Source organism: Acanthopagrus latus, chromosome 15 (assembly GCF_904848185.1).
Source record: "Acanthopagrus latus isolate v.2019 chromosome 15, fAcaLat1.1, whole genome shotgun sequence".
NCBI classification, from domain to species: Eukaryota; Metazoa; Chordata; class Actinopteri; order Spariformes; family Sparidae; genus Acanthopagrus; species Acanthopagrus latus.
In genome coordinates, this window is record NC_051053.1 from 27,064,766 (window position 1) to 27,081,787 (window position 17,022).

Consider the following 17,022-nt stretch of genomic DNA (forward strand, 5'->3'; position numbering starts at 1 on the left):
CTCCCAGGTGACAGAGCTCCTCACCCTATCTCTAAGGGAGCGCCCTGCCACCCTGCGGAGGAAACTCATTTCAGCCGCTTGTATCCGGGATCTTATTCTTTCGGTCATGACCCAAAGTTCATGACTATAGGTGAGGGTAGGAACGTAGATTGACCGGTAAATCGAGAGCTTCGCCTTTCGACTCAGCTCTCTCTTCACCACGACAGACCGGTACAACGACCGCATTACTGCAGCCGCCACACCGATCCGCCTGTCAATCTCACGCTCCATCCTTCCCTCACTCGTGAACAAGACCCCAAGATACTTAAACTCCTCCACCTGAGGCAGTAGCTCTCCCCCAACCCGGAGGGGACAAGCCACCTTTTTCCGGTCGAGAACCATGGCCTCGGATTTGCAGGTGCTGATTGTCATCCCAGCCGCTTCACACTCGGCTGCAAACCGCCCCAGGACATGCTGGAAGTCCCGGCTCGAAGGAGCCAACAAGACCACATCATCCGCGAAAAGCAGAGATGAAATCCTGTGGCTCCCAAACCAGATCCCCTCCGGCCCATGGCTGCGCCTAAAAATTCTGTCCATGAAAATAATGAACAGAACCGGTGACAAAGGGCAGCCCTGCTGGAGTCCAACATGTACTGGGAACAGGTCTGACTTACTGCCGGCAATGCGAACCAAGCTCCTGCTCTGCTCGTACACGGACCGTACGGCCCTTAACAGAGGGCCTCCGACCCCGTACTCTCGGAGCACCTCCCACAGAATGCCACGAGGGACACGGTCGAATGCCTTCTCCAAATCCACAAAACACATGTGGACTGGTTGGGCAAACTCCCATGAACCCTCGAGCACCCTGCGGAGGGTATGGAGCTGGTCCAGTGTTCCGCGGCCTGGACGAGAACCGCATTGTTCCTCCTGGATCCGAGGTTCGACTATCGGCCAAATTCTCCTCTCCAGTACCCTGGAATAGACTTTCCCAGGGAGGCTGAGGAGTGTGATCCCCCGATAGTTGGAGCACAGCCCCCGGTCCCCCTTTTTAAATAGGGGGACCACCACCCCGGTCTGCCAGTCCAGAGGCACTGCCCCCAACTGCCATGCAATGTTGCAGAGACGTGTCAACCGTGTCAGGAATCAAAAGTGAAAAAATCTCTAGCACTCTCAGAACAGTTCTATTGTTGGCAAGCTCACCTGAACATCGCTAGGGTAATTAAGGTAATTTCAAACTAATTTGCCATTTTGGAGCAGCTAGAGTCCAGGAGTGTGCCGGACAAGTTGCATGGAGCCATTTTGTCTTTTTTGACTGTTTTTTGTTGTTGTTGTTGTTGTTGTTGTTGTTGTTGTTGTTGTTGTTTCCCCAGCTACTTCAGTTATTTGGGGGATTGCTGCGACACTGTTTTGCTGTGAGGTCGCTGAAATGTTTTCTGAACCACAAAACTTTGCCTGACTTATGATTAGCATGGGGGTGAGGATGTATGACTGATTTTTACAAGTGCAACTCCTCAAATTCAGCAGGACAGAGATATAATAAATGTTTTAATGATAGACTGAGACCATTTGTTGCTGTGTTTTTTGTGTACTGATTCCAGTATGGGTCCATTTTCTTTCTGGTATTTGTTGTGTTGGATGGGAAATGCAGGAGGACAAGAACTAATGTCCCGATGAGATGAGCGATTAGAATGATCTAGCTTCAGATCAGGGATTTGGATACGCAAACTGATGTGTGTAATTGCTGTCTGGAAAGACAGCGTGTCTCTGCTTTCTCTGCATCTTGATGGCAGGAGTCATGTGCTGTCCTGCTGCACAAAGGTCAGAGGAGGAGTGAAATGTCATCCACGCGGAATATGTCAACAACAGTGTTTAATCTATGATTAGGAAACACACACAAAGCAGAGTTTGTTGTCTCATTAAGTGGAACAGGTAGAGCATCCACAAGGGAGATGACATGTGTGGTTGCTTGTGACTTGCTTCCGTCACAGTATAAGAAGGCTAAATATTTAAACTGCTTGTTTCATTTTCAACTTTCTCATTACCATCATCTCACCACACAGCATCAGGCTTTTTGATTGCCACAACACGGCAGGGATCTCGATGACAGAGTCTGCAAGGGAACAAAAATAACAAGGTGAGATCATTTCTATATTGGTGATATTCATGGTCTCCAAAGATCATTCGTGCTCTTTTTGGTGACCACAAAACCTTCCATGTCGCAACGCAGTGTACTTTTCATAATCTCTCATCCTGTTACAGGAAGATCATCATTATCTTATCTTACCAAATACCTGTAATCATCTTCTTTTTTTCGTCTTTTTTTTTTTTTTTTTTTATTCGGTTTGCAACAGTCATTTTCAAATGTGAATAAAAAGTTATTCTGATTACTTTACCATTGTTAATGTCTGGAGTAGTAAAATTGTTTATGCTCACAGCTTTAATTTTTGTTTCGAAGATGCATTTGCCACAATGTGTGTCCTTACATGTTAATTTTCTTTTTGAGTTTTTTATTCAGTCTTTTAAATAACATATTTTATTATTTTTGCAGTCGGTTCTTCATTATTAATTTAAACTGTCTGTAGTCTTGTATCTCTTGCATCAGTCTGAAAGGTTTAACTACATTAAACACAGTCGGTGGTTAAGAGGATAGATCCTCTTTTCACTCTTCTCGGGTAGAATTCTTGCTAATACTACCGATGATACCTTGGTGGTGCAGTGACCACCACAGATGGTTTTTTCCACCGGATGACACTGACGACAGTCTTCCATCTGTAGAGGCACCGTTGGGCTGATTCTGGTTGTCAGGGTGGCGTCTGGAAGGCCGCTGGTGATGGAAGATGCTGCAGTTAGTTGGAAAAATATAACAAACTTTCAATCTTTGTGGAGAAAGGAAGCACAGCGGCTCTGCTGACACTTCCTCTTTCGTTGAAATAATCTCCACAATGATGCAGCAATCAGTTTGCATGAATTATGTGCTAATTTACCAACAAGACGCAGCTTTTCATGTCACATTTAGGGAAAATAGGAAACCATATATTTTTTGTTTTGTTTTTTTCAACTTACTTCCACTTACAGCCCACCTGTTTTTCAGTTGAGAAGAGTTTAACTGTGTGAAAGTTTCAGATGTGGAGGTAATATCTCAATTATACATAATAAATATATTCAGAGCCAACTGACAAGCAGGCTAAAGCCATCGACTCTCTGCAGAATGTTATGATTCCAGAGTTGTTGAAGGTTTATTTGAAGGGGTGACTCACTTATCTTTATTATAAAGGTGAACGTTATAATTAATAATAGCTCAGTGTTGTTAGGAGTCACACTGGTCCCCAAAATTACATTGATAATATTTATGAAAATGGCTCAACAAAGTGGATCATGTATCAGATGATGAAAGAAAGAAGACAAAAAAAAGATGCTCATCATCTCACAAGATTAGCAAACGAGGAGGCGTTGTTTTTTATTACCACAGCGGAACATGATAAAATTCACACGAAAGGAAATAATGTCGTGTTGAAAGTCCCCCTGGTGAGACTGAACTCTGGCTGGTTCACTCTCCACTCGATTTGAGGTTTTACATTAAAGTTTATTTACCCATGATGTAAAAAAAAAAAAAACACACATAGTTAAGTTGTTTTGTAAAAAGCAAACACTTATTGTAAGAATCTACTGTGTTCTCTACAGTCTGTTTCCATGAATGACAAAAAAAATCTGAAAATCTTGGATGCATTCTCACTGCAATGTTTCTCTCCAACTTCTTGGGAGGCAGTACAACACCACTTCAGTGTGTATAGGTGTGGTCGTGTTATATGTGTGCAGGTGTAACTCAGCTAACAAAATAAAATGAAAGGGTCTAATTAGCAGGATATCATGTTGTTCCGCTCTCTTTCTTCCTCGTTCCCACGCTCCCGTCAAGGACTTCTCAAAGTTATGGTCTTCACAGTTCCTCCATATCAGTTGTTCTACACTGATACAGATATGACAGAATGATAAACCCTAGATTTTGGAGCTTGTTTTACACAGGAGTATGCATTCTAACCCAGTTAGTGTACAAAATGGGAAATGTAAAAAAAAAAACAACAAAGAACAAAACAGTTTTATCAAAATGAAACAGGTTTACTGGCCTACATGTCCAAGGTGTAACAAAGACAACATAGTCTTGTGCTTCTGTTTGACAGAGCCCGGTGTATCTGTGTGCCTGCTGGCCATGTACTGCTGTGTTGAATGTGTAATCTCTTCAACACCTTACTGAATGAGCTTTTACAACTTTACAGTATCCAAAGGTGATACAGAGGTAAATGATCATGTGGGTTTGACAGTAAAGGCTGCAGAGTCGAAATGTAGTTTCTCACAGAAGGAGAACCCAGCACAGTGCAGCATTAGTGTTTCAAGCTTCCTGTGTACTGTAGGTGAGTACTTCAGTGGACCAAACTGTTGAGTTTTTACAGATGTTTTACTTCTATCTGTCTCTAAAGCAAATCTCTTCTTTCAGGATCCCCGAACGCAGTGACCATGAAGTTTGAGAATATCCTGGAGGAAATTGACGGTTTTGGACCTTTCCAAATCAGCATCATCATCCTGCTGTTCATCCCTCGTATAGTTCTGCCCTGTCACTTCCTGCTGAACAACTTCATCGCTGGTGTGCCTCCTCACCACTGTGATATCAACAAACTCGGTGACGGTGGACTCTTCGGGAATTTAACTCAGGAGCAGAGGCTGACCGTCAGCGTGCCCATGCGAGAAGATGGAAACCCCAAATCCTGCGAGATGTTTGCAGAGCCGCAGTTTCAGCTCTTGGCCAACAGCTCCAGCAGCGCTGACCTGCCAACAGTTGGGTGTCAGAGCGGATGGGTTTATGACAACTCCACCTTCACTTCCACCCTGGCAACAGAGGTGCAAACTTTCTTCATAGTATATTAATGTCCCCCGACTTTGACACAGTCTTGTTGCAGCCAGTTGTCGCATTGTTGTTTCAGTCAGGACAGAAACCATTTTATTGCATTTATAAATTGTTAATCATCAACTCATTGTGTTTATGACGTTTTGTATGATGCACCTGAGGGCCACGCTATATATGACAAAACAGGTACTTAATTAGAGAATGTAACTGCTTTCTCTCTGTTGTCTGCTCTGTCAGTGGGACCTGGTCTGTGATAGAAAAAGTCTGACAAAAACCACAGGCACAATCTTCTTCTTCGGAGTGATGACCGGGGCCATAGCCTTTGGATACCTCTGTGATAAGTATGTGTATAAAAAGTGGCTTTCCAACAGTTTCATGATTTAAAGTGAAAAATCCTGCAGTTCATATTATTGACTTTAATGATTGGATTCTTAAAATACTTTATTATATCGATGAAAAATAAAACAGAGAGGTGTCAACTGGTGCTGAAGTGAGAAGACAGTCAAAGTGAAGTGATTCTAGCTGTGATCTGCGGTAGATTTTCATCAGTCTTCACTTTGAAGGAAAATGATGTCAGATATTTCCATGTTCGTGTTCATTCTACTCTCCTAATGCACTTCCAATTCTTGCTTCCAGGTTTGGGAGGAAAAGCACTCTTCTGGCCTCGTACCTCATGACCATAGTGTTTGGCTTCTCCAGTGCATTTGCAAACTCCTACATTCTGTTTACAGTGTTGAGATTTCTCACTGGGGTTGGACTGACAGGAATGTCCATCAACTCGATAGTGCTCAGTAAGCTAACAAGTTCACAATATCAACTGAAAGAGGTGACGATGATATATCATGTGTTCACAGATTGTTCATCCTCCCCGTCAAATGGCCACAAAATCTGTGATTGCAAGTTTAAAATAAAAAAAAATGTAAAGAAGTTGTCAAAGTGATGGTACCCCAGAGGAACAAAACACAACAGCATTACACAAAACACAACATCTCCCTGAAAAAAAACAGTTCAGAAAAAAATAAAAAGAATTTCCTTTCCTAAAAAAACAACATTTCTGTAACAAACATGTCAGAAAAACACAACATTTCACCAAAACAAAACAACATTTCAGATCAAGTAAAATGAAAAACACACTGTGTCGTTTAATGATTTTTATTATTCATAATTATTCATTTAGTTTGCAATTTTCCTCACCTTGCAGGCATTGAGTGGGTCGACACAGGTCACAGGTCGTTCATCGGTGTGATCGGCAGCCTGGCCTGGTCGGTCGGTAACATGCTGCTGGCTGGATTTGCCTTCCTGATAACTGACTGGCGGCCTCTGATCATGGCGGTCACAGCCCCGCTAGGACTTGCAGTTTTGACCTGGTGGTAAGTGAAACACATGCAGGTGCACTACATGGTGCAATGAAGACATCCAAGAACATCTAATCAAGCTCTGTGGCAAGTATAAAGAGGATGAGCAGCTCCAGTTCATCAGTATCAAGAAGGCAGGAGGACGAGATCTAAGATCTAAGATTGAAAGTTGTTCATTATTGTGGCTGGGAGCTGAAGTCACATGACTGCTGAACTTCCTTGCTTTAAAATAAATTAATATTTAATTTAAATCTGTACAAACATGTTCAAAGACGAGAAGATACCCTGTCCTTCAAAATGACTGCAGAAATTGAAAAAAAAACTTCAGGATTAACTTTATCAGAGCATTTTGCAGCTGGGAGGTTAATTACCTGATTTTAATTATGTTTTAATTCATGTGTCTGCTCAATGTGAATTATTTTGAATTTATTTCAGGTGGATTCCTGAATCTGCTCGATGGCTTTTAGCCAACGGCAAAGTGGAAAAAGCTCAGTATTACCTTGACAGATGTGCAAAGTTCAACACAAAAGAAAAACTGTCATCCAAATTGAAACTAGAGGCAAGTTTGAGCTCAATGTTAAATAGTTTTCTTTAAGACATATATGTGTATGTTTTTATGTGATTATATGAACTTTGAAATAATTTCAGTGTCCTTCATGAGAACTGGTGCAGTGTCCTTCTGTCTGGTCTTTTCTATTTCTATTCTTTTCTATTCTACCACTGGAGGGCGACAGAGTCCTACATTTTCCAATCCTTGAACTTACATACTAAACATCACTGTGACAGAAGAATGACCACAGCGACCAGTAACTCTTTAAATGTTAATACGGGAATGTAAGAATTGCCTGAAGATAGATCGGGGTATTGAGATCCCACCCTCACGTTACTTCCCTGTTTCTGTACAGACGTTTAACAGCACTGAAATTCTGGGAGAGCAGGACAAAAACTACACTTACCTTGATCTCATCAAGACCCCGAAGATGAGACAGTTGACTCTGCTGACTGGGATTGTGTGGTGGGTATCACTGGCCAAAAAAAAACATACTTAGTGCATGGAAGGGGACAAACTTCAGCTACAGAGACACGAGTAAGCACAGATTTGTTGTGTATTGTCGTCTTTAGGTATGGAGTCGCCTCAACGTATTATGGAATCAGTCTGAACATCAGTGGATTCGGTCTGAACATTTACCTAACACACTTCATCTATGCTGCCATCGAAGTCCCTGCCAAGCTGATGATCTACTGCTTCCTCGACATCATTGGACGGAGGAAGTGCCAGGCTGGGACGCTGTTACTGACAGGATGCTGCATCGCCATAAACATCTTTATACCGAAAGGTTGTAGTGCATGTCTCTTTTACTTTTTTTTCCAAAAAAGAGACACACGATAAATAAATATTCTGAATCCCAGGATATGGAATATGACCAGTACTGTACACAGAAACAAGTTTGGTAAGAAATGAGGTTTAGTTAGTTTCCTAGTCCATCTACGTTCCACCATTCATCTTTGGTTAAATTAACATATTTTTGTTTTAAATTCATTGCTTGTTTGACCCTTATCTTACGTACATTACATACTGCACACGGCAGGTCTGTGGCATGTGCGTGCTGCCGTTGCCATTCTTGGAAAAGGCCTATCAGAAGCTGCTTTCACAACTATCTTCCTCTACACGACGGAGCTCTACCCCACAGTCGTCAGGTCAGTAACTGTCATACTGATGCATTAAGCTGCCACATTAAAAGGGTATTTTCTGCTCCACGGCACAGAGAGCAGCTTAAAGGCTGTGACTGTGACGTCATGATGGTTTCCTTTGTCTCACCAGACAAAATGGTGTGGGCTACACGAGCTTCATGAGTCGTCTGGGAGTATCTTTGGCTCCGCTCATCCTGCTGCTGGAGGACGTGTGGATTCTTCTGCCTCAGATCATCATCTGCTCTGTGGCCATCATCTCCGGCCTGGTGGCTCTGCTGCTTCCAGAGACACTCAACATCAGGCTGCCAGAGACGATTGATGACATTGAAAAGCCACGGTTGGTCAATTTAACACATGAAAGCCACAATGTGTGAAATCTGAAGTCACTGTAGAGCCACCTGGTGGTAGTGTTGAGAGACACAGGCACACATGAATGCTGATTTTCAAACAGATCATCCTGACAGAACAACCTTGCCAAGGGATGCATGGTACGATTAGAAATACATGTTTTATTGACAGATGTAAATCATGATCAGTGGGAGGGATTCTGTCTTCATGTTGGGGTCTCTACCAACCAAACACGTTTTCTTAAATCTGCAAACCAAGATTTGCTGAACAAGGAATGTTTTAATGCTGCAAAACATGCAGCTTCTGTCCTATTGCAATGTCACAAACTAGATCAAATGAAAGTGACTTTTATCACTTAGGAGTCTAAATAACTGATAACATGAGGACCTTTGAAAGGAAACACAGTCCAAAACAAGTAATAACATTAAACTGAAGGCCACAGTTTGAAGAGCTGTGTTGCAGATGAGAGCTGGTCGAACACCGAGCTCCAACACACCAGCAGAGCACAGATGTTAAGTGAGGAGAGGCAGCCTTCCCTCAGCTTGTATGATAACAAGGAACAATACATTCAATTTGTAACAGCCACAAGAATACATATGATCTCTTTCAAAACACTATTCCAGTCATCTCGTGCTACACATACAGTTCTTATACACTTCAACCATTGTTGTGTTTCATATGTCAACCTGACCAAAACACTCAGACACAGAGGAGCCTTCACCAGCCCCCTTCAGGATGAACTATGTTCCTTTATGTACATCTTCACGCCTCATTAGCCCTCATACAATACATGAATGCATCCATTCACACACTGCAACCACAAGACAGAACTCATGTTGGAAGCACAACAACAGGAAGATTTGACCTTAGTGTAAATATGTTGTTTTGTTTCATTTCAGAAAAAATGACGGCTCCCCTGAATTCGTGGAGTTGTCAAGAGTCAAAGATCTCAACTGACACCAAGCAGTGAAGAGACGAGTAAAACGAGGAACCTGTGCTGCTACGACCACACTGCCTTTTTTACAAACATGAGCAGTGGAAGAGTGCATGGTCTTATGGTATATAAAACATCTTTGTCTTTCCTGATATGTAAGAAAAATCCAGGTCAAAGTCTTCTGTTGTTCGTAAACGTCACGATACAGTTGAAGATCATTTATTTATGGGCACAAAATGCAGTAATTACACCTGTCGCTGGTTTATCTACACATGGCTTTTAAAGTCTTTTAATCAACTAACTCGCTTTTACTACTGACATCTTCTGTATTACTCTTTCTGTTTTTAAAATGTCTTGGGTCTTCCATTAATTGTATTAATTGTATTCCATACAATGTTTGCTGAAGTACAGGGTAGAATAAACTTTGAGTTCAATAACATATTTGATTACTGTATATTCAAATAAAGTGCATGCAACAGAATACAAGTAACAAGACTTGTCAGAGTGCAAATTTCACACAATTCACAGCAGTTGAATCATCATTCAATCCATTTTAAATGTGCAGACATTCACTAATCTTTTTGGAGTTTGGGCAGAATAAAGTCAGAATAAAAACAAAGTGCATTCTAACTTCTCCAATGTAGCAAAACTAAATCACTTATAAAAGAACTAAGCATCTAGTTAATGAAATGTACTGGCAGCACAACCAAGGTGAACTTCCAGCACTGATTCAATGCAAAGAAAAGTTAGAGATGTGCATTTTTACTTCACAGACAAGCAGTTATAAGAATGTACATGCATGTGCTGAGAAACTCTTCTCATTGGATCAAAGTGCACATCATGGTGATCGACGCAGTTTTAAAATGTTTAACTTTTATTTGTTGGGGGACTAAAAAGACAAAAGATTGCAACGTCTGTCACAATTTTAAGGGAACATTTGCTGCAAGGTCATGTTTTGTGGTTTACGAGAACCACAAACCAGATCATGAGATTCTGGAGGGACAGTTCTGTCGTTGTTGTTGTTGTTGTTGTTCTGAAAGGATATGACTACAGCAGTCATTCACGCTCATCCGATCATATTCATGACAGTGGAACCTGACACTCGCATTGTCCTCGTGTCATGCTGTCTCCACCACACTAACCAACCTTCTGCATATGTGCTTTTTTTTTTTTTTTTAAATTGTTTGTCCTCCTCAAAGTCTTGTCTCCACTGTCTCAGCCACAGTTTCCACAGTGGGTCTCATGTTCTCTTTCTTACTATGGCTTTGACAGAAGGGTAGTGCCTGCAGCACCTCTTTGAGCCCTTTGGTCATGAATATGTAGAGAAAAGGGTCCACCAGAGGGCTGAGGTAGAGCAGCAGGTGAGACACCAGGCCCAGGTATGTCACCGTCTCCTTGTAGGACAGAGCCTCCAAGAGGATGCTGAGGATGAAGGGGACGTAGAGGAGGGTGTAGTTGGCCCATATCGCACCAATCCCCCACACAGCTCTCCTCCTCTCAGGGGTCGAGGGGTTAGATCGGGAGCAGATCAGGGCCCTCCATGAGTCCACAGCAAAGAAGAGGAGGAAGGGGAAAGGAGTCAGCAGGGACACGGCGAACCAGAAGTTGTACTGCAGCACAGCCAGGGCCAGGACGCCAAACGGGGCAGCCCAGGCCAGCAAGGCGACCGCAGGAGAGTGCCTGATACTGCTGCAGCAGCCAAGACACTGAGGGTAGGCCACCAGGAGATGGCGCTCCTGAGCTATGAAAAGCATTAAGGTGATGTTGGAAATGACACCAAAATAGAAGATGAAATCAGTGGTGCTGGTGGACGAGACAGTGCCACGGGGACGACCAAAGAAACTGATGATGTCAGAGACGAGGAGGAACATGACGTGCATGGGAACTTTGTTCTCACCTGGACAGAGAACACAGGAAGAGAAATGTTTAGAATATCAACATAACTGAAGCTGATCATTTGATGTGATACCAGTGCTGGTAAAAATGATAAAACCACTGGTACCAACACAGCCACCGCACATTTAGTTTTGTTTTTATCTGTCACAGTAAAGTTCTTTATGACTCCTGGAGTGTATTCACAACGATTATCGAAGATAATAAAATGATGCCAATAAAACAACAAAGAACTACTGTGCTACAGAACCAGTATCCAGCTGTATCAAGCCAAGACCAGCTGGAATAATGGTTCTGTATTGATTAAATTCGATCAAATACAACACAGTTGAGCCTACTTCCTGACCTATATTACTTACAGTTTAACTTGAATGTATTTACTTAATGAATAAATCTGCCCCCCCCCACCCCCCCCCCCCCCGTGGCTATGATTGTATAACGGTTTGGTCAAAACACTTCCGCTGACTCAGATGTGCAGAACACACATGTGCCACTAATGTGTCAGTCTAGTCTGACTCACCACATGCTGACTGTGAGTAATAGCATGCTATACATCCTTTTCACAGCAGCCATTTTGACTTGTCAAAGCAGGAAGTGCACAGGCAGAATTGATTACATTAATGATGGCTGCATTCCATTTAGGTGAGCTCATCCCAGGGCTCTGGTGTTGCCCTTGCTCTCTCACTGACGTGGCTTCCTGGAATACTTACTGTAATAGAATGGAGCCACCATTAGTGGACATCCCTGTGCTTTTCCTGCTTTGACAAGTCAGTGTGTCTGCAGGGAAAAGGGTCTGTTAGCCGCCTGTCTCAGCCTAAAGCAACCTACGTGCTGAACATGCCAAGTTATCTGAACCTTTACCTGGTTGCTACGAGCACAAACCAAAACCAAATCAAGCTGTTCATTTTGCTTGTGCAGGCAATGTCTAAAATTCTGCATCCTCCTCCCCAAGAAAAAGTGTGAAGACGCAGCAGGTATGACAGGCGAAGCTGAACACGACAAAAATGAGGATGCAGGCAGACAGATAATACAACTGTCACCAGCTTAACCTTTAAGTACCGTTATTGCATAAGTAGATTAAAAAAATACTGCCGCACTGCCCTTTTGAGGCTGTACTGCAACCTGCTGACAAACGCTTGCATTTAGCAAATTGTTTGGCCAAAAGTCAGCAAGAAAGTAATCAGACTACTCCCATGATAACACCTGAGTGAGAGCTGAGTCCAGAAACCTCTGGCTATGTTGTTATTAGCATCATTTCAGTTGACAATCACATAGTAATTCAGTTCTGCACACAGTTTGATTAATGTGGCCTTTAAAGATTTTGATAGATGAGGAATATTTTTTGTTAAACCATGATCTGGTCAATCAAAGTTTGACTTTGAATCTCGCTAATTGCTTGTTTTGTTTTAAGGTAAAAAAGGAGGAATTTACCTCCAGCTTTCACCGTCTAATTTGGAATAATTGACTTCCTCTTGTGTGCTTTTATAAGCATGTTGGATATTAAAATCAACAGCATGGTCTGGATGTGTGTGGAAGATCGCAGCTTAGTTTGTAAAGTTGTATTGTATGAACTTATTGACAAGAGCAGAGTGGGTACAGACCTTTGGACAGGTTCTTGAGGGTGTAAATAGCCAGGGCGATGGCGGGCAACCCAATGCTGAACGTCAACCAGCTGACCACTGTGGCTACCTGGACAGCGGTGGGCGTGGTGAGGTTGCCAGTGACGTTGACGAGGACGGGGACAGTTGTTGTCACTGTGTTGCTGTCAGCCATAAGAGGCCACGCAGAGGCTATTTATGTGTTCAGCTGTTCAGATTAGCATCAGGATCCTCCAGAGTGTGTCGCTCAGTCGGTGTTGTGGATTCAGCGTGTCGTGACGAACACCAACTCAGTCTGGTTTGAGTCAAAACAAAGGTGTTTTCTAAGAACATAGCAGGGTCCCGGTTCAGGTTACATTATTTATACCTGCAGGCAGACTTAGTTTGCAGTAGAAATACAAGGCTTCACTCACACTGTATAACTACACTGACAAACCTGAAAAAACAATATCCAACTATAAAAAACTAAAATAAGTAGACGTTTCTTCTAAAGCACTTTACTCTGACTTTGACTCCGACTGAGCCTCCTGGAACAAAGCTATTTTTACACCACTTTGTTCCACACATTCACACTACAGTTTAAACCTCCATCCAGAGAGAAAGGAACTGAGAACTGAAAAGTTGTTTGTGACTTAACTGCCATTTTTTAAAGTCTCTTTTTGTTTTTGAAGGCACATACGTGAGAACAGACAACATTATCCATTTCAAATATTGTTATTTACACTATATTTGTTGATTTCATGCATTAAGACTCAGATCTTAATCTTAGTCCCCTCTGGGATGTCCTCATTGTTCTGCAGTATAAAAAAATGTTCTTTCATTCAATAACATGGAATCCATGATTTATTGGATTTACACTACTTTTTGCTGTGGAACATTCTGTGTGCAGACGGGCAGCAGAGCAGTCCATTTTTCTGCAGGGTTTGTGTGAGTTGTTATATTTCATACACAGTGAAAATAAAAGATTCTTGTTTGAGCGTTATGCCTTTTCACCTTTAATATGTACAGTGGCTCTTCCTCCACAGTTTCTGCCACACTGCATTGCCATGTTTCTTCAGACCAAACACTGGCTCTTGACAGGGCCTTTAGTGTTCTTCACATTGCTCATACTTTTCATGTTTAAGGCGAATACTATTTGGTTTGTTGCAATCTGCAACTTACCCTCTAAATGCCACTGAATCCCACACACTGGTGCTTTAAAGCTGAAGAGTTTTGTCACTAGGGGACAGTGGAACACCAAAACAAGCTAATAAGACAGGCAGGCCTTAATTCTTTGTTTCCAGGATGTCCCATCCTTTTAGCTCTGGTTTGGTCTCCTCCACCTCTTAAGAAAAAAAGCTAAGTGTTTCACTTTCTTTACCGGCTATCCTCTCACCTTGTCTGTCAGCTGTTTGGTGTCGGGCTGGCAGCAGAGCGAGCTGCGGCTGGAAACATGGAGATAAGTGCAACGATAAGATGTGGCATGATAACAAAACTATGAGCCAGAAGAGGTTAGAACACGCTGGTGAGACTTCTCAATAGATTACAGCTCTACATTAAATTTGTATTAATATCAAAAATACTGAATACTGATCATTGCAGGTTTAAAGTTAAAGCCAAACACTCAATCTTTGTTTCTGTATTTACACATTATGTAAATATTCAGCATAACTAGCTTAGGTTTTGTGGTGTTTTTAATTTCCAAAGCAAATACGTCTTTGTGAACCATAATCTTACCTTCTAATCCAGGAAAAAGAACCCTCAGTTATAATTCCTGTTTGTTTTTAAAGACTTACTTACAGAAAAAATGAGTGCAGAATATTGTCCAAATATTTCAGTTCCCTCGAACAGACTGAGAGATAATTTGTCTGTCTGAATATTTAAGTGCAGGTTTGTGCGAATTTGCATCATGTCTGCTTGGAAAACAATTTATTGCTGCAGCACTGGCCCTTCCTTATCTCCTCTGAGCTCAGGCCGCTGCTTTGAATGAAACCTGGATGTGTTGAATATTCTCCGCCAGTTTGCATGGCTCATTCTGTCTGTTGCTGATAATGCAGGCAGTGATATTTGCATGAACAATTAATGGCAATACATTGCAACTGCCTTCATATTAACTGTCCTGTGTGCTTGTGTGGCTCGACACAAAAGGGGTGCTGAGGACGTCATGGTAATGTCATTATGGTAATCTCACTAGAAATTGTAAAAGAGAGTTTTTTTAACAGAAAGTAGGTGTCACAAGCTGCTGCGTCTGAGAGACACGAGGAGAAGGTCTGACTGTGGATGTGTAGCTAAAGCAAGGATAGCATGTTTAAAATCATATGAAATGCTTGGATGTGACACGTTGTTCCTTTGTTTTGTTTTTTTCAGCAATGAGGGAATCAATCATCTGATCTTTTAAAGCGGACCGGTAGTGTCAGTGAACTTTAGTGTTCAGGAGTGTCTCTTACCCGGCAGGTGCAAAGTGTTTTTCCGTCCCCCATGTGTTCTCTCCAGGTGCTAACATGATGAGCTGCCACCTGGGCGTATGTGTCATGCTGTCCGTGTGTTTCCTTTAGATGTGGAGCTGGCCAATCATCACTCGGGTCACTCAATAAACTGAGCACGCCTCAGGCATGATGAACACGACAGTTCATCCTGCCGGATCCGTGTTGTGTTATTTAAGTAAACTTGTTATGAATACTAGAAAAAAGGTGACTGAGGGCGGGTTGGTAAGTTTTTGTTCACATTTTGGAGGAGTTCTTTTTTTAGATCAGCAAGTTTGTTCTTTTGTTGTCAGAGAGAAGGAATAGTCCGACCTAGTTTTGTCGTATTGATTTCTGCTTGTGTCCCGTCCCCGCTCACACTGTGCCAGCTTTTACATAAAACTGAAAGGCAGCAAACATGAATCGAAACAATTCACAATCCAAATGTTTTTTTCAAATCAGCTTTTCACATGTATTATGATGTGTTTTGTCGACCCTCGAGGACACGCACATTGCGTTTTGGTGTGAATCCCTGACTGTAAACAGAACATCAGTGTGTTTACAGGGAAACTGTCTCGGTGTGCTGTGGCAGCTTGTTTTCTGGGTGTGTCTGTGTTCATGAGCGTGGCTACTGGTTCCTGCTGCAGCAGAGAGACCTGAAAATCATCAGCTCATCACCTCCAGCTGTAATACACGTGGTCTCGTCTCCACTCCAGAGTGTTGTCAAGTTTGAGTCAGCACTTCTCAGCTCACAGCTTCATCCGTTCCGTGTGTGTGTGTGTGTGTGTGTGTGTGTGGATCACACTTGTGTACACTGGACCAGGACTGACTTCCAAACTAGTCATAATGTCTAAGGCCGGCCTCTCAATGTCAGATTTTTATTCAGCAAAAAATGTGAAATAGCCTTCTGTACAGTGTCAAACTGCTTATACCTCATTTTACACAGTGAAGCTCAAATATTCAACTGTGGGAATAAGAATACACTTGACTGGAGGGAGACTTGTACCTCCTATATTGCATTTTTTTTTCTTAAGATTCATAAAACCTTTAAAGATACATGTTTTGTTTAGTTTACTTCTGAATTTAAAAAAAAAAAAACTGACAATGACAACAGAAACAAACAAAAAAAAAACCTTTGGAAACATTTCAAACTGTCTGTGCCACGAGGATGCTGGTTTGTAATCTGAAGTACTTTGTAATCTGAAGAATGTGATACCGAACTGAGTGTGGCGACCCGCCGGTTGAGTACTGGAGGTGTCAGCTTCAGTGTTTGACAACTGGACCACTGGGCACTGATTCCTGCGGCGGCACAGCCACTGAATAATACAGACGAAGCCACAGTCGGCCCCACGGGCTGAGCTTAACAACCACAGACAATAAATAAACAGCTGTCAGTCTTGCTGACAGTGTCGCTCAGACACATGAACATTTCATGGCCACTGACATGCATGGAGCGTCCTCATGGACAGGAAGGAAAACATAGCGTACATAGCAGACTATATACAGTATCCGCAAATATACCTCCAGCAGTGAATCATTACTAGCACAGCGCCGCATCAAAACATGCTGTCAGGCACAGATTATCTGGTTAACAAATCCAGTCTGGAGCGTCTTGACAACATCCAACATGTTTGATATTTACATATTTAAAATCTGGAGGATTACATCAGTATTTTCTGAGCCAGACCACAACAATCAGTGAGAGATTGATCGTATATCCTCACTAATCCAGACTTTTGTAACATTCTCACCTTCTTACCTTCTTTTTCTCACTGTAACACCTCATTACAGCAGCCACGCTCATTTCCATTTTGTCTTTGTCTGCTTACGTGAGAGGAAGGCCAGCTTCAGTCTGCAGAGCGTTGAAGCCACGGCCCTCGTTCCT

At 42.3% G+C, this 17,022-nt stretch overlaps 2 protein-coding genes across 3 annotated transcripts; one reads left to right on the plus strand and one right to left on the minus strand.

Annotated features, from left to right (window-relative positions):
- The first annotated feature begins 2,062 nt into the window (after positions 1 to 2,062).
- LOC119033041 (solute carrier family 22 member 7-like) lies at positions 2,063 to 9,781 on the plus strand. 2 transcript variants are annotated; one of them, XM_037122632.1, is made up of 11 exons: positions 2,063 to 2,113; positions 4,469 to 4,869; positions 5,114 to 5,217; positions 5,513 to 5,667; positions 6,078 to 6,246; positions 6,667 to 6,790; positions 7,137 to 7,246; positions 7,354 to 7,568; positions 7,821 to 7,929; positions 8,054 to 8,260; positions 9,171 to 9,781. In XM_037122632.1, exons 2-11 carry the CDS (start codon positions 4,489 to 4,491, stop codon positions 9,226 to 9,228), a joined length of 1,632 nt encoding a protein of 543 aa, XP_036978527.1. In that variant the 5' UTR covers positions 2,063 to 2,113; positions 4,469 to 4,488; the 3' UTR covers positions 9,229 to 9,781. The 2 variants fall into 2 exon arrangements, with proteins under 2 accessions (XP_036978527.1, XP_036978526.1); XM_037122631.1 differs by lacking the exon at positions 2,063 to 2,113 and adding an exon at positions 4,289 to 4,385 and having other exon boundaries at positions 9,171 to 9,780.
- Positions 9,782 to 10,398: 617 nt separating this feature from the next.
- LOC119034068 lies at positions 10,399 to 12,886 on the minus strand. The gene is made up of 2 exons (XM_037124771.1): positions 12,700 to 12,886; positions 10,399 to 11,102 (listed from the first exon to the last, which is right to left on the minus strand). The coding sequence occupies exons 1-2, from the start codon at positions 12,869 to 12,871 to the stop codon at positions 10,399 to 10,401; spliced, it is 876 nt and encodes a 291-aa protein (XP_036980666.1). The 5' UTR covers positions 12,872 to 12,886.
- Between the last annotated feature and the right edge of the window lie 4,136 nt (positions 12,887 to 17,022).

Coding starts and splice junctions, on each gene's coding strand:
- LOC119033041 (XM_037122632.1), top strand. CDS start 4,489: ATGAAGTTTGAGAATATCCTGGAGGAAATTGACGGTTTTGGACCTTTC. Junction 6,791..7,136: donor CATCCAAATTGAAACTAGAG/GCAAGTTTGAGC, acceptor GTTTCTGTACAG/ACGTTTAACAGCACTGAAAT. Junction 8,261..9,170: donor GATGACATTGAAAAGCCACG/GTTGGTCAATTT, acceptor GTTTCATTTCAG/AAAAAATGACGGCTCCCCTG.
- LOC119034068 (XM_037124771.1), bottom strand. CDS start 12,871: ATGGCTGACAGCAACACAGTGACAACAACTGTCCCCGTCCTCGTCAAC. Junction 11,103..12,699: donor CCTCAAGAACCTGTCCAAAG/GTCTGTACCCAC, acceptor TTCTCTGTCCAG/GTGAGAACAAAGTTCCCATG.